The sequence below is a fragment of the Mugil cephalus genome, chromosome 1 (genome assembly GCF_022458985.1).
Source record: "Mugil cephalus isolate CIBA_MC_2020 chromosome 1, CIBA_Mcephalus_1.1, whole genome shotgun sequence".
Classification (NCBI taxonomy): Eukaryota; Metazoa; Chordata; class Actinopteri; order Mugiliformes; family Mugilidae; genus Mugil; species Mugil cephalus.
Genome location: NC_061770.1, coordinates 11,292,663 through 11,309,009, shown reverse-complemented (window position 1 = coordinate 11,309,009; position 16,347 = coordinate 11,292,663). Strand labels below are relative to the sequence as shown.

The 16,347-nt window shown below is 40.3% G+C and overlaps 2 protein-coding genes across 3 annotated transcripts; one reads left to right on the top strand and one right to left on the bottom strand.

The window, feature by feature from the left end:
* The first annotated feature begins 43 nt into the window (after window positions 1–43).
* On the top strand, window positions 44–2,886 carry mtg2 (mitochondrial ribosome-associated GTPase 2). The gene is made up of 6 exons (XM_047611256.1): window positions 44–525; window positions 962–1,109; window positions 1,589–1,704; window positions 1,791–2,009; window positions 2,095–2,233; window positions 2,385–2,886. The coding sequence occupies exons 1-6, from the start codon at window positions 283–285 to the stop codon at window positions 2,777–2,779; spliced, it is 1,260 nt and encodes a 419-aa protein (XP_047467212.1). The 5' UTR covers window positions 44–282; the 3' UTR covers window positions 2,780–2,886.
* A 3,781-nt stretch (window positions 2,887–6,667) lies between these two features.
* Window positions 6,668–15,194, bottom strand: LOC125004044 (cadherin-like protein 26). Of its 2 annotated transcripts, XM_047578395.1 has the most exons (22): window positions 15,067–15,194; window positions 14,590–14,709; window positions 14,347–14,493; window positions 14,105–14,246; window positions 13,830–14,005; window positions 13,581–13,712; window positions 12,296–12,478; window positions 11,655–11,980; window positions 11,411–11,553; window positions 11,095–11,319; window positions 10,780–11,004; window positions 10,565–10,680; window positions 10,207–10,251; window positions 10,048–10,116; window positions 9,811–9,891; window positions 9,612–9,656; window positions 9,239–9,286; window positions 9,094–9,162; window positions 8,917–8,985; window positions 8,462–8,551; window positions 8,282–8,329; window positions 6,668–8,177 (listed from the first exon to the last, which is right to left on the bottom strand). In XM_047578395.1, exons 1-22 carry the CDS (start codon window positions 15,127–15,129, stop codon window positions 7,872–7,874), a joined length of 2,868 nt encoding a protein of 955 aa, XP_047434351.1. In that variant the 5' UTR covers window positions 15,130–15,194; the 3' UTR covers window positions 6,668–7,871. The 2 variants fall into 2 exon arrangements, 1 of the variants encoding a protein (XP_047434351.1); XR_007112305.1 differs by lacking the exons at window positions 6,668–8,177; window positions 8,282–8,329; window positions 8,462–8,551 and having other exon boundaries at window positions 8,948–8,985; window positions 9,239–9,531.
* Between the last annotated feature and the right edge of the window lie 1,153 nt (window positions 15,195–16,347).

Here is a 16,347-nt window from a genome sequence, read left to right as displayed (position 1 = left end):
ACCACAAAACACCGGTTTACGGCTTCTACGCCAATGGTTTTTGTCCCTTCACTAGTTCCGTAGTCCTGTTGCTAACATGCGGCAGCAAGTTCCTGTGTTATTGAACGTGCCTGTACAATAATACGAGACATAAATGTTCTTGTAATTTAGCGTTATTTGGCAGTAATGGTCCCGAAAGCGCAGTGCTTCTGGTTCTGACGTGTGCATCGAGGCAGACGGCTGACAAAACGTCGTCATTTGCTGAAAGTTAGTGCGACTAATGTTTATCTGCAGAACGGCGCAATGTTAGCGACCCTGTCGAGAGTTAAACCTCTCCGCTGGCCTTCCTCGGACATACTTTTAAGATGTATTTTAAGACGAGAGGTTGCAAGGGAAGAGTTGTATTGTCTTTCTGTCGGTTGTCCGTCGCTGTCGGTGTCGTGGAGACGGAAAACCGCCGGTGTCAGAGATGTCAGCACCTCCAGCGCCCTGTCCGCCAAAGCCCGAGGAAACCAGAAGAAGAAAGAGATATCTGAAAAGAAGCTGGTATGTGTTTGAACAGCCTTTGTTTATAACCACTTTCCCCAACCAGTCATTTATGTTTGACAGGAATATATATATATATATATTTAAATAGAAATGTAAATACGTTATTTTTAAAACATCAGAAAAAAAATACATTATTCAATTAGATATCCACTGAAGAGTTTCCTTCTTATAGCTTGACTGTTTTTTTTGTTGTTTTTTTGTCATTGCAAAGTTCTGAATACAGTTTGTTGTTTATTTCTGCAAAAACAACAAAATCAAACAAAGTCATTTTAACTAGGAGAGAATGTCTCATATTATATTTCTAAATTATAGTCAAGGATTGTTTCCTAATGATATTCATTTCTTCTGTATTTCCCATTACAATTCCAGTTGTCAAAGCTGCTTCAGCATGGCTTAGTCAGCTCTCTGATTATTTCTATGTTTCACCCCACAGACACGCTACTTTGTAGACCAGCGGCGTGTGAAGCTGGTGGCTGGTTCGGGTGGTAATGGGAACTGCAGCTTTCACAGCGAGCCCCGAAAAGAGTTTGGCGGCCCAGATGGAGGGAATGGAGGCGATGGGGGAAACATCATTTTCAAGGGTAAGCTCACAAGCATTGGCTCTCGATAGTCTTCAAAGTTTGAATTCTGTGATCCGAGCAAGTTTTTGTTTTCCCCTGGTGCAGTCCTGATCGTTTAATCTTAAATATCGGCTGATGACCTGACCTGATCTTAATAATTTTATATGCAAACAAAACTTCTTTCCCCGGCGACTCATATTTTCTTGTCTCCGCATATTATTTTAGATCATGTGCACTGGTATCACGTACAATAGACTTCAAAATCAGGCCTCTACGCTTCTTAGTCACATATGTGTGCAGGGCATAAATACAGCTTCCAAACATTCTTAGCTGAGCTGATTTGCATACTCTATCACAACTAGAGAAATTTCTTCTCTGTGAAAATTTGCATTGTCTTCTCCCAATATGATCAGGACATATCTCACTAAGACAGAATGTGCTCCATTTTCCATCATGAAAGAACATTCTTACATCTACATGATTTATCTGTGTGCTTTCAGCTGACAAATTTGTCAAATCATTGGCGCAAGTAGTTCCCATCTACAAAGGAGAGGACGGGCAATCGGGGAGGAGCAAGAACTGTTATGGTCAGAACGGTAATCACACCTACATTTGTGTGAGTCCTTGTTTTTTGATCATAATTATTGTGTATTCTACGGACACTTCTGTGGTGTTTCTGACTTCAGCTTTGAATTCATGAAGGTGCCATTAGGAACATTGGTGAAGGAGGAGGGTAAAACCATAGCAGACCTTGCTGAGCATGGCCAGGAGTACGTGGCTGTGTATGGAGGGGCCGGGGGAAAGGGGAATCGGTTCTTTCTGTCAAATGAGAACCGCGCCCCGGTGACGGCGACCCCAGGAATGATGGGTCAGGAGCGGGTTCTTCAGCTGGAGCTACACACAATGGCCCATGCTGGACTGGTGAGAAGAGAAAGAGAAAATTGACTTATGGCCTTTCAGACCTTCAAATGCATCGCACTGCTTTAAACTGTCTTTATCCCATCAGGTTGGCTTTCCAAATGCTGGGAAATCCTCACTGTTGAGAGCCATTTCCAATGCCAAGCCTGCTGTGGCTGCTTACCCGTTCACAACACTCAATCCACATGTAGGAATTGTGAATTACAGGGATCACGAGCAAGTTGCAGGTAGTTTCACTTAAGTAAACTATGAATATGTTACAGAATTATTATTTTTCAATTGCATACTAAAGTTGTGCAGGATGTAATTCTGGAAAATTTTCAGCTGTTGTGATATTTATTATAAGTGAGAGGCTGCGTTTACCTTTGCTTTATGCAGTTGCTGACATTCCCGGCATCATTCGAGGAGCACATCTGAATCGGGGCTTGGGCATCTCCTTCTTGCGTCACATAGAGCGCTGCCGGTTCCTCCTCTTTGTTGTGGACCTGTCGGCTCCGGAGCCGTGGACACAGATCGAACACTTGCGTTATGAACTGGACCAGTACGAGCCTGGCCTGTCCGAACGGCCTCAGGTTATCGTAGCCAACAAAATAGACCTCCCCGAAGCCCAAGAGAAGCTACAAACTCTAAAGAGCCAAGTCACCCAGAGGGTCATCCCTGTGTCGGCTCTCACTGGACAAAACAAAGAAGAGCTCATCCTCCACCTCAGAGAGCTCTATGACGGCTACCTCCAAGGAGAAGGTAATGGGCAAAGAAAACCCTCGAGGTGGTAGAATAAGGTCCTTTTTCTGAACAGATCATATATATGTCATATATATTTATACTGGATGGGAACTATTTAAATTGCTCAATAAACATGTAAACAAAACAAAGTAACATATTTGCCTTTTATTACTGACGTACAGCTCAATACATACAGAATACATGCATGGATTTGGGCTACAGTATATAGGAGGGTATTTGGATGTGTAAACATAATTTTTATAAAATGGCTGATGATCAAAATTCAGCAGGGGCTGTAGAATTTTGTGTTGGAAAATAAAACGCTGAAATGGAATCTTGAAAAATCAGAAAAAAAGTAAATATAATCCACAATTAAACAGGACAATTACACCTTTGATAATGGTTTGTTGGGAGCACAGCTGTGCATAGGAATGGAGAAAAAACACAATGCCTAAATGAGCCAGCAGAGGGCGCATGCCTATTACAAAACTCCACAGTCCAAAATGACATGGGCGTGATATCACTTATTCACTCGTCTCTGAAAGTAAATTGAGGACACCGGAGACAAACACGAGCTGAAAGTAAGCTGGTAGGTAAGCAAATCAAAATTGAGCCGTCTGTGACTGATGTCCTCGCCAGCATGTTCCCTTGTCAACGGACCACTTCTTTCTAAAATATTCTCACAACTGTGGTGATTATACAGTCTATGAATGAAACAAAAATACACTCCAGTTAAAAAAATCGAAAAAGGGAATAAAAAGAGCTATGGAATATAATCTGGTTAAAAGCAATGAGCAAGAGACGTAGCGGAGCTGAGGCAGGTTAAGAAAGGCAGCTGCCATTAAGTCATAAATTGTAAAGGAACTCCCCTGAACTCGAGGATATTACGTCACCGAGGTAAAAGCTTCTGTGGAAAATGTTTCTATTTTGTTCTTTTAAATTACAGCTTGGCCTACATCGGCGTCCTCCCCTGTGGCTGTGTCGCGTTGTCACGCTGATGTTCTAACAAATGTTTTACAAGAAACAGCACAAATTCTAGCCAGTGAGAGAGTTCTTGTGGCCTCATGTCGGCCCCCAAGAGTTCTGCTGTTTGTATATGCATTTGTAAAACACATTAAAGATCCTCTAATTATCGTCTCTATTTACAGTCAAAATATATGAAGCTGCTTATTTGAAGCAGCCGTGAAACCTTTTACCGACCTTAAGCTTTGAGTTTAATAATCAGGTGTATATGTTTTGTAAAGTTTAGTTCTGAGCAGGTAGCTTTGAAAACAGTAAACAATAGGTAAGTGTTCACATCTGATAATTGATCCTGCTGCAAATTTGGCTATAAATTATGAAAAGTGCTGAAAATTAAAAAAATAAACTAATAAATTAAAGACACACAGTAGATACCAGTAAGACCTGTTTTGGTGTGTTGAGTTCAGCTGCTTTCTGTTTGGGATGATGATCCGGCTGCCTGTGCAAGCTGACAGAGAGCCAAGTCGTTACTGCTAATTTATTTGCTGTGTTTTCCCCTTGATTGTAAGTGCAGGATAGACATTTCTAGTCTAGACTTGTTGCTGGTTTCGATGGCTGAACAAATACAGGGAATTATGAATAAACTCTTGAGACTTGAGCTCTCTAAGCAAACTCACACATGCAAATGCCCAGATTTCTTTCTTTGTTTCTTTCTCTCTTTCGTGAAGAGCTGTTGTGCGATTGACTGTACCAACAGATTTGAAAAGCAGTCAGAGATATATTTTTACATTTATCTCCGACTCCCAAAGAAAAGAGAAGTAAATGGATCTCTGCATTACGAAGAAACAACTGGAATCCAGGTACAGAAACCTGGTGTTGTGGTTCACATTTAGTGTCAGGTAATAGCATTTTACTGATAAAGTCATAAATAACAATAAACTGAATATTTACGATCCCTCCTTGTCCATCCCTTTAACGTCTGGATGGACGCTACAGTATTGTATGGCTAACGTTAGCATCTTTTATTTAGCCACATGTATCATAATAGAAAGGACCTAAAACTAACTTAAACAACCCGTTGTCGAGTCCAATTGTCCTCCATTTGATTTTATAATCCACATGTTCTCGGTCTTGTTGTATTAACGATACATTTCACCATGTTTTTGCCACTCTGGAAAGCTACAAACACTGAAGAGTTTTTCCCCACCTCAAGAGAGTCTGTAAAGTGGGAGCTTTCCAGTTGCGGAAATGTGGGCAAATGCCTCACCTGTATTGGTAATTTTTGGTATTTTTCCCCAAGAAACTGTCCTGGCACCATTCTTCTTCACCCTATACACCTTCAACTTCTGCTACAACTCCGGCAACTTAGCTACAAAAACTTTCCGATGACTCTTACATAGTCGGATGTATCGCCAGCAGTGTTGGGGGTAACGGTAATATATTACGTTTAGGCAGTAACGGAGTAATATAACGCGTTACTTACTATATTTTGGTAATATTATTACCGTTACCGGTAACGCGTTACAATACGAGCTGTCGCACAGGCGGAGGTTTCGAAAAAAACAACACAGACGCAACAGCCGTAAATAAAGAGGAGAAGAAGACGGTTTTAAATCAACAGAAGAAGAAGACGGCAAGACGGTAACAACTGATTCAACGTTTGTTACAGAAATGGATAAGAACTTCACAGTAAGTAAAACAATCTACGGCTAAAAATAGTAAAACAAACACCTGGAGAGAGTGCACAGCAACTTTAAGCTAGAGGCTACACGACCTCTTGCTAGCAAACAGGCGGAAGATGACGGCGCGAGCAAATCTAAACAACGGAAGTTGGAATTCTCCGACCAGAGGTGAAGATGTTTGACCCAGGAGAAGTGAGAAGGCTGGTGGCTGAGTGTGTAGTCGAGGATGAGCTGCTTCTTTCTACGGTTGAGTCGCCGGCGTTTCAAAAGCTTGTCAGCAAAATCCCTGTTCGGTCAGGTGACAAGGTAAAACCACATCTCTAATGATATGGTCCTGTTGTTAAGTTATAAACACATTTCCACTGATAGTAATTGTAATAATGCTGCAGTGTACTGGTGGGGCGGTGCCAAGACTCGTGAGGTCAACAGGCTCAACGAGCTGGTGTGGAAAGACCCCTCAGTGGTGGGATTGAATTTAGACTGTTTGGAAACAGTGGCTGAGAGGAGGGTGGACAAAATCTGCCAACAATCCTTCACCGTCTGCACGACGAGCTGTGGCTGATGGGCAGTTCATGCAGTTAACGGATCATCCCAAACCGGGCCAGAGCTAAACGCACTAGACGCTCCTTTGTACCCACTGCCATCAGACTGTACGACAGGTCTATTTTTATAGTCACTTTATCCAGAACTGTTGTCACTTGGTTCTTGTGTAGTGTTTTTGTTATTTGTTGTCTTTGTCCTATTTAATTTCTTTTCAGGTCACAGTTTTGTTTTGTTTTTGACTTGTGCTGCTGTAGCATTTGAATTTCCCCAATGTGCTGCTGTCAAATTTAGAAAGGCAGCACCAGAATATGTCCAGTTATTAGAAAGTTCCCACTTATTGCAGACAGTTTGATTCGATAAGTCAATGCTTGTTTGGTTTTCTTTCACTTCCACCACAGGCTCCTCAACCTTTAACTGTATTGTCTTGGATTAAGATGATCTTTTTCTTTTCTTGTTTTTTTTTCAGGCAGATAGTTTAAGACGATCTCCAAAGAGACCTTCAGATGGAACGGCAGCTCCCGCCCAGCGTCCAACACAGATCCAGCTGGTTCCCTCAGGCTGTGTACAAACCCAAGTAAACAACACACATTGATTTCCCACTCAATAATAATTGATAATAATAAGCAAAATCTACTGTAACTGATTTTGAGATTTGCATTTCATTTCATCTTACTTGTACACTGAGGCATGCACACACTTTCATTACTGGACACACAAAGATGTGTGCCCCTTGTCACAAAATGAGCCAACCCCTTAATAAACATAGATTTTATTACAATCATTTCCCAGAAGGCAAACTGAAGAATGGTTCAGAAAACTTCAAAAATAATGATATGACCCGTTACAGAATGCATGCAAACACTGACGTTATGCACAATTACACACCAACAGACTCAAAAACAACAAAAGTGGTCTAACATGAGCCTTAAGGTACCCAAAGACAACTAAAAACTATTTCCTTCTTGTTCCAGTGAAAGTATAGTGCAATAGTGAGAGAAACATTTTTATACACAAAAGAGTGCACAAACAAACATGTCCTAAAATGAATCTTAGTGTATCTGAAAGACAAAAAGAATAGCACACCCTCAGCCCTGTTATGATACAATTTTTTCCCACATTTCCCACAAAAACGATCCTAGTTTTCGTAAATACTGATACGATCTCTTCTGTTGACATGTTCACACACATACAGTTGTGCAACTTTAGCTCAGCGCGTCTGGAATCGTGTCAATGCGATGCAGCACTGTCTCCGGCAATACCTTCCGGCTGTAGGATTAACTGAGGTTTAACTGAATTAGGGAATTAGTTACAGTTGTGAGAGGATGAATACACAGGACTTCTGTGTCAATTCAAAGGATACACAGCTTCTCTGTGTTTTTGGTCCATATTATTTTTGGCTGCACATCATCACTATGGCTTGTGTGAGAGACAAAAATTGTAAACACGTCCTCTGACCACACAAAATAATTCAAGCAAAGCAGCCTTGACATTTAAAAAGTGTTTTTTTTTTTTTTTTTTTTAAAGAAACGGTAACGCTGGCCACACGAATACCACAGAACAATGAACAGCTTTGAAATGTGACAACATGCGTGCAGCTCTTATTGAGATGTTTTTCCTCAGTCTGGGCCATTTGTAGCGTCACTCAGAGATGCAGACACTATGGATTATAAATTAATTCCTTAAGTGTTATTTTAGCACAAATTGCTGTTAGTCATCACGGCGTAAGGCTGCTGAACCCCCTGACTGATAATAATAATAATAATTATAATAATAATCTCTCATCTGACCAAATCCTTAGTAGTTGAACAATCAGGTTTTCAGCTTGGAACTGATCCATCCTAATGTGTTTGGACGTTTAAGGTATTTCACATTTGCTGGATGTTTAGTTTGTCCAATGTGTCCTCGGTGTGACTGCATTTTTTTTCACTTCTCAAGATATCATACAACATCTCCAAAACTAACTAACAATGCTACTTGATAGGATGTGCACTGACTGGTACTCATCAGCATTCACCGAAGAAATATATTCTTTGGTGAATGTGAAGGATTCTTCATTTAGTTGTGTGCTAGTGCTGTCACTTTGCATGCAGATTGCCGCCAGGTTCTTGAACTTCAAATCCAGGACCGAGTCTGGGTCAAAGGAAACTTCAGGGATGGAGAGTGCATCAAATTCAATGGTGTCCTCTGACTCTCCCTCCTCAGCATACACGTGAGGTTCGTAGTCACCCAGCTCTTGGCCTTGTGCCCGGAGAGTGCCCACCATCTACAACATTATAAGGAAGACGAGAAAAAAAAGAACGTGAAGAAAATATATGTAAAAAAGAAATGGCCTCTTCTTTGTAGCATATAATGCATTCTTGACATTACCTTATTTATCTGGACTTTCAGTAAATCTATGTTGCCTCCGAACGCAACCTGATAAATTAGAAGAGGATGCTTGTTAGATACAACAAGTGTCTGACATGTAATAGTTGAACTCTGCGCATATAAAAGTCAGTCAATTTAATATTACAGTAATAATAATAATAATAATAATAATTCCAGTACCGTATTAAAACTGTTTTTACGAAACACAGCATTTCCCTTGGAGTAGCGTGAACTGGCCCGTGATCCTCTACCTATTGAGCGAGTCATCATCTTGGAGGGAAGAAAAGCAGATTAAACCATCGCCATCTGTGTAATATACTAAAACCATTAAAGGCTACTAAACATTTTTGAATCTATGCCATTTTTGTCAATGTCAGTAGTAACTATGTGACTACTATTCCTCTCTGACAGTATAAATACAAATTCATATTTCTGAAATAAACAGGGTTGGCATTTCTTGGTTAGTCCCTCGTTCTTGGCTCAATGAGAGAAAGCAAGGCAGAGACAGCCAGTGTTCTAGTGAGCATACACAACCATCTACGTCAGTACGATATACTAAAAATATTAAAGAATTTGAATTTATGCAACTTTTGTTGCCAGTCTGAAAAAAACTAAAACAAAAGTGAATCCTTTACCTGCTGTTGGTTCCATCTGGCATACGCATTTTTATGGCCATCTGTTGATACCTGACTACTTAAAGTTCCCTGAAAAACAATTCACAAGTACAATATACTTAAAATATTAGAGAATTTGAATTTATGCAACTTTTGTTGCCAGTCTGAAAAAAACTTAAACAAAAGAGAATCCTTTACCTGCTGTTTCTTCCATCTGGCATACGCCTCTTTATGGCCACCTGTTGATACCTGACTGCTAAAGGTTCCCTGAAAAACAGTTCACAAGTACAATATACTAAAAATATTAAAGATTTGAATATGCATTTTTTGTTGAGTCCTTTACCTGCTGTTGGTTCCATACATTGCTGACTTGTTGCATCCCAAAAGTGTCCTGAACAGAGAAAAATTAGAAGAAGACAATAAAACACAGGTAGAGGTCAGGGCCTTTGCAGAAATGTATATATAATTCCATGGATATGAAAAAATGTCCTTGTCTCTACTGTTCTTGTGAAAAAAAAACAGAGAAAACTTCCATTTGAGTATTGTGCACTGGTCCGTGATCCTCTAATTACTGAGTCATCCATCATTTTGGATGGGGGCAGGGGCATATTCATCCATTGCCATCAGTACAATATACTAAGAATATTAAAGAATTAGAATTTGTGCCATTTTTGTTGCTAATATCAAAGAAAACAACCCAAAAGTGAGTCCTTTACCTGCTGTTGGTTCCATCCGCTGACTTGTTGCATCCCAAAAGTGTCCTGAACAGAGCAAAATTAGAAGAAGACAACAATAAAACACAGGTAGAGGGCATCTGCTTCTCAATTAAATTATTCACACCTGCCTGTTTTATCCTGTTACTTATTTAGTTGCATTACTAATTACTAATAATTTCAAGAACAATATGTTCAGTACCTTGTGGATAATGTTCCCGTCAGTTATGTTGACTGTTACTTCATTGATTTGAGATCCTGCACTTGCTGAGTTATCTATCAGCTGGGAGGAAAGACAAAACAATGACAACACATCAGGACGTGTCCACTTGTTACTTTGATAAAAAAAAAGTAAAGTTTAACATCATGCAAAGCTCAAAATCGAACGCGGTTCTACAATCTACAGTATGATATAATAATAATGACTCTAATAATGTACCTCTTGCCCTTCTCTTCTTCCCTTGTATGTGGTATATCCACCTGTTGATACCTGACCACTGAAACCTCCCTGAAAAACAGTTCACAATTGGTCAATGAAATGTTGTCTGTAAGGGTGTTATTATATCAGTATATATTTCACAACACTTATTGGTTCAACCTGATTTTTTATCGGCCTCTGAATCGTCTTCCAGTGACTGTCCACCTGTGAATACAATTTTACAGTTTATTTACAGCTTTTGTGTCATTGCTACGTTCATATCATTCTAATGGAAAAATAAATATATATTAGTCAGCAATATAAATATATTACATTTTATATTTGGCTCTTGATTAAAATCCACTGGGGCGGGGGGACAAAATATCAAACCAGTGATAAGTTTTAGTTTTGGCCCATAAAAAAACTTTTTTTTTCTGGCGTGACTCCGTGGAATTAGCAAGAAAAAGATTCCAATGGAAACTCTAATGTGTTTGTACCAGCCTACAGTGGTAAGGAGTGTTAACATAAAGGTACTCACATCGCAGTCGGAGCCTGGGGTTTCAGTGTTCGATTTAATCAGAGTTGATTCACAAACATCTACATCTGGCAATATTTCTTTCCGTCCTTGTCCCACACAAACAACTGAAAGAAGCACTAGAACAAGAAGACGAAGGAGAAGCTTTAGCATTTCCCAGTTCTTACGACCACAAACTCACTTTGTTCATGAACCTATATTTCAAACATGTGTCCTACCTGCCAGTGCACAGCACAAAAGAAGAGTCAACCACCCTCCTGCTCCAAAAGTGGTCGTAGGAGATCCTCTCACGCCACAGTTTGGCTCTGCTGGGTTAGAGCAGGTGCAGACAGTGACGGACAAGTCGTGGAAAGCTTTATACCCCTGAAGGTCAGACACTTCTAGCATCAACGTGAAGTGTCCGGAATGAACTTGTCCCTCCTTCACCAGGTTCACCGAGTACCCTGTACATCAAATGCATATTCAGTCACAGGGTAAAATTTAAAAAGGCTCGATACATTTCATTTGATTCCAGTGGCAGGACTTGAGCTCACCGTTCTCAGGGTTAACGGCCCAGATTCCCTCAACATCTCCGTGGAGCTTGAAGTTGAAAGGCCCGCTGTTGGGATCGACATCAGGGTCAGAAGCTGTGATGATTGCCATAGAGCGTCCGTCCGACTGGCACACGTGAATTGACTTTTCTACCAGGGATGGAGTGTTGTCATTTTCATCCTCAACGTGGATGCTGAGAGTTGCGGTGCTCGTCTGTGGGGGTTTACCTGGATTTAAAAAAAAAATGTTGGATGCACAGTTTTATTGATGAAGAACTTGCATTGAGTAATGTATAGATTCTGTAAATATTCCTCATACCATTATCGACAGCAAATACTGTAACGGTGTAGATACTGTCTACCGTTGTTAATTTTTCCCGGTCTATTGTATTTATTGTGGTTACGATTCCAGTGTTGGGGTCCACTGAAATCCAGTTAGCTGGGTCATCTCCTTTCATGTATCTGGAATACAGGCGTGCCATACTTTGATGTCAGACATTTTCAAATTTATAGAAAGTCACTGTCTAGTAAGACAGACATGCAGTGGTATCTTGAGGACTCACACAACTGTGTTTCCGCTGGTGACGTCACGGTCTCTCGCTATCAGCGTGACCAAATAGTGTTTCTCCTTAACATTCTCAGACACACGGACATTTATGTTCGATTCTTCGAAGACTGGAGGATCGTTGACGTCCTCCACGGTGATGGTCACTTGGTAGGCGGTTTTACGGTGAAACTGTCCTGCCACAGTCATAGAAGAACCAGTAATATTGGCTACTTGCCAAAGTTGTCCAGTAATGCGTCGTTCCACTCTGCACGATTGATAGGGGGCCTCATTGTCTACAGTGATATTTATGTGTTTTATTGATTCTTCTTCATAGTCCAGAGGCTGTGAAACCAAACAGACCAAAATTGATTTGATGACCAATGGGGAAGCTAATATTATGATGTAATTTCTGCAACATACAGCAGGGCGTATTATTAGCAGTTCGATAGCTACTCTGGATAACGTGATTGATTCGTTTTCAATGCTAGCAAATATTTACAAGTAAAACTAAAAAAAAACTAAAATGTATTGAAAATTTGACTGACTCTTTTAATGGTTTACGAAATCAGAAAAATAAGTGATCAGTTCAATATATTTTATTAGGTTGGGAAAATGCAGATACAGTGTGATGGAAAAACAAAACAAAAAAAAACAGACCTTTTTCACGTAGAGCAGTCCGTTGTTCGTCTCAGGATCAGTAGTGATCTCGAAGTTATTTTTCGTGTCTCCATGGATTTGGTATTTTGCTCTCCAACCTGCCGTGCCTTTGGTGTCTTCATCTTTAAAGTGAAGTTGGGAAACAAGGACATCTACCTGACCTTCCTTGACTTTTCCTGGACCCTGTAGTAAAAAAAAAAAAAAGAAGTTTTTAAAACAAGTTATATTGTAGGCTACCATCGTCATTGCCTTACTTTGGGTCAGGGGTATCAAACGTACGGCGCACAGGCCGGTATCGGCCAATTTGGCCCACGGGATGAATTTGCTAAGTGTGAAAATTACACAGAAGACATGAACTGCAATTTTTCAATAAAATTGCCGCCTGTTCCTAAATTGTGCACACAGGGCCTTGCTGTTTTAGTAAGAGTTGCTGACATACGGAAGAGTATTAGAGTCACCCATGAGAAAAAAAAAAATCAGAGGAGGAAGATTTTTTTTTCATCATACACTTTGAGAAAAAAGTTGAATAAAGGTCAAAAGTAGAAGTAGACCTTTAAACCGGCAGTACCGTATGCATATAGTATATATTGCTGATATATTGGACTGTTGCATGTCAACATTGTTCTGCATATTGTCACACACTGTTTCCTTGTCCGCTGAGGGAGGGACGTAAAATCCAAGGCTCAGGAGCGTGTCCCTATCCGCCCCTAGAGTCCCAAAGCTGAGCACAGACACACTGTGGCCCGGGAATTGGGATGCAGCCAGGTCTCTGCAAAAAACACAAACACTGCTCATGGCACACTCCTTGTGGGTCCCAACAAACACACACAGTTTAGACAAAGATGTCACATTCGCCATGAGTAGGGATGGTACAGCCAGTTTGTATAAACTGTGTGCGCTTGTTGCGACATCCCGGAACACCCACGATGGGAAAAAAAAAAAAAAGATCTACCTCATCTAATGTTTTTTTCCTCAGGGGTAGGCCTAACAGTCTTCCGTACTGACATAACACAACACTGAGACCCAGAACAAAACAGCAGGTCACCGAAATGAAGCTGATCTTTCTTAAGAAAGTCCAAGTTGTTCATAAAATGTTTTTTGAAAGGATAGTTTAGTTTTATGTCTTTGCACTAAAAGAAAGGTAAAAAATTTGGGTTGTCGTTATTAAGTTATTATTATGTCACTGATCCGTCCCGCTCGGGATCAGATAGGGTCGTATGTGATCACTCAACTAAAATGAGTTCGACACCCCTGATCCAGGTTGTAGAAATCAGTAATTGCTCACAGTGTGATGTGTGATCACAGGAAGGTGGTTATTGCCATCTTCTATGTCGACTATGATAGTGCACGAGCTGGAAAGTTGTTTTTTCTCCCCACGGTCCTTGGCCTCCACTACAATGGTGTATTTCGATGCTTTCTGGTGGGTTAAAAACACTGTTAAGATTAGGTTTGATCACAATGTCCACATTTGAGGGAATGAGAGTGAAAGTTAAAAAATGTGGCGTAGTATTTCATTAGCTGCGAGTCCTCTCACCTCATGGTCCAGGCATCCTCTAAACGAAAGGCTTCCAGTTGATGCGCCAGACGTTTGGGTTAAGTAGAACTCCAGATCTTGTGGTTGAGGAGTGACTTTGACAATCCTGAAGTTAAATTGTTTATTATTTGCTTCGCCGTCATCATCTGTTGCACTGATGATAATCAGAGAAGTGCCTGTCAGAAGAAGATAGTTGCTTTGTTTTTGTTTTTTTTTTTGGCTACTGTGACGAATAATTCATTTTTAAAACTTACCAGTAATGATGAGAAACTTACCTTGTGCAGTTGACTCTTTTATTTTAATGGAGTAGATTTGAAGTCCAAATTTTGGAGCGTGGTCATTTGCATCCAGAATCAGTATCTCAACGCCCAGTTTTGTGTCCACTTCATGATTATGTTTAATCGCCGAAAAGGACACCTGCAAAGGTAACAAACGCACACATGCATGCTCTTTATACTTTCCAGGACATTGTACTGGCACTGATTATTTTTACTTTTTTAAAATATTTATTTCTTACTGTAAATTTCTGAAATTCCTCATAGTCCACAGGTCGATTCACAGTAATCTCTCCAGTATTTGAGTTGATTTGTAAGACCCCCTTAGGTTCCATATCTACGCCTTGACCAGATATCTTGTAAAGGCTGATTTCGTTCTCAACTCCAACCTGTGTCACATACAAGGCACGGCATCATCACATTTTGTAATTATCTTTTTTTTGCGTCATATATGGCATAATAATGTCCATGACTCCCATACTCACTTTGCCCAGCAAATATGGGAATGGTCCTTCGTAACCTTCATCAATAGCAAAGGTATCTATGACCCAGGCTCTTTTTCGTCGTTGCAAAACTTCAGAAGACCACGCATGGACTCCAAAGCACTGCAAAACAATACATGGCATTCCTTTAGATCACACAATGTGGAAGGTAGTTAAAATAACAAAAAAGAAAGAAAAGAAATCATTAAATCATGTTTTTTACAGCTGATATATATTTAATTTGCAGTCTGTGAATTGCCTTAAAATTTCTTTCCGTCGCAATGGCATTCTGAATTGTCTCATTTGTATGCGGCTCTTGTCAGAAAATGCACCATCCAGGGTAAATTGTATTCTCATTCAAGCTGTTCCTTTATATTAAAAATAATGATTTTAAAAACAAACGCGTTGGAATCTTGTGCAGAGGTTAGAAGCGAGGACCCACGCGAACAGATAGACTGCTGTCTAGCAAAAAAATCTTACCAGCGACACGAGGAAACTGAGGTGGATAATCTCCATATTTGATCCCAGTGATGTGTCTCGCATAGAAAACTTCCTGATATATACTGGAGTCACTCCTGATATATACTGGAGTCACTCTGCACTTCCCGATGCAAGTGTTGGATTTGGCAACCTGTGAGTGGGAGGCCATCACGCTGAATGTTCCCACAATGACGTTATTTGTATCACAGGAGGGGTGTGGACAAATTACTGCATGTGCAATGTTGGTTCCGAGGAATATGGTGATGATGCTCTTTTGCCTCAAGTGAAAAATTGAAAAAGATGAAAAATTAAAGCCATGATCCATGTTAAGGGAAAAGGCTGTAAAGCCTGTAAAACAACAGTCAACCTATATCTTCAGGTTGCACATACAGCAGCTGTTGTATATGTAGCTTCTTGGTCACAGTAGATGAGTATAATTACATAACATAGAATAGCATTAAATATCCAATATATTTTATGCTGTGGGTTCTTTTTTGTGTTTATACGAAGGAGACTGCGTTGCTCACACATGTTGTGGGGAAATCGGTTGAAAAAAACGATGGAATCTATTTTGCTGTCGCGTCAAAACAGTTCAGACGAGACTTTTCGCAGATGTTGTTGATCTGATGGCTCCATCAGACTGTGACCGTCAGCGTGCACTGGCACGGTTTGCAGCTTAGCGTGGCCCAGGATGTGAGTTAGCACCTCCAAGTTCATTCCAGGATAACAGTTTGACCTCTCTAAGTTGGTTGTTCGTTGCTGTCCCAAACAAAGGTGTTCAAGTTTCTCGCTCGCGGTGGCGTTGTAAAATAGAGTGACATGCAAGGAAAAAGCGCCCTGTCGCAATTTCTTCACTAGAGGATCAGGTGCCTACGTGCATTCTTCAGTTATAAACATTTAATAAGATCAAATAGTATCAAATGGAGATGTTTTAACATCTTTTTAAAAAATCCAAAGCTCAACTTCACTTTTATTGAATGTCTTTCAAGTCTTCCTGCATCATGTTTTATATTATTATCAGCCTTGGGTGGCAGCAGCAACCCCTGTGATGACCCTAGTGAGGATAAACGGTAGCAGAAGATGAGATGAGATTTATTTTCAGTCTTTTTGTCTCAAAGGCACCATGGGGCCAGCTTCTAAGCTAATGCAATTAGCGCAATCTAATGTGGTTCTTTAATAGGTAGATTTACTAAGTCAAAATCTGGCTCCACTTGGAGGGAAACAATGAGTCACAGAAACAGGTCACTGGGCCTTTGTATTACCGGCACCTTTACACTGTTG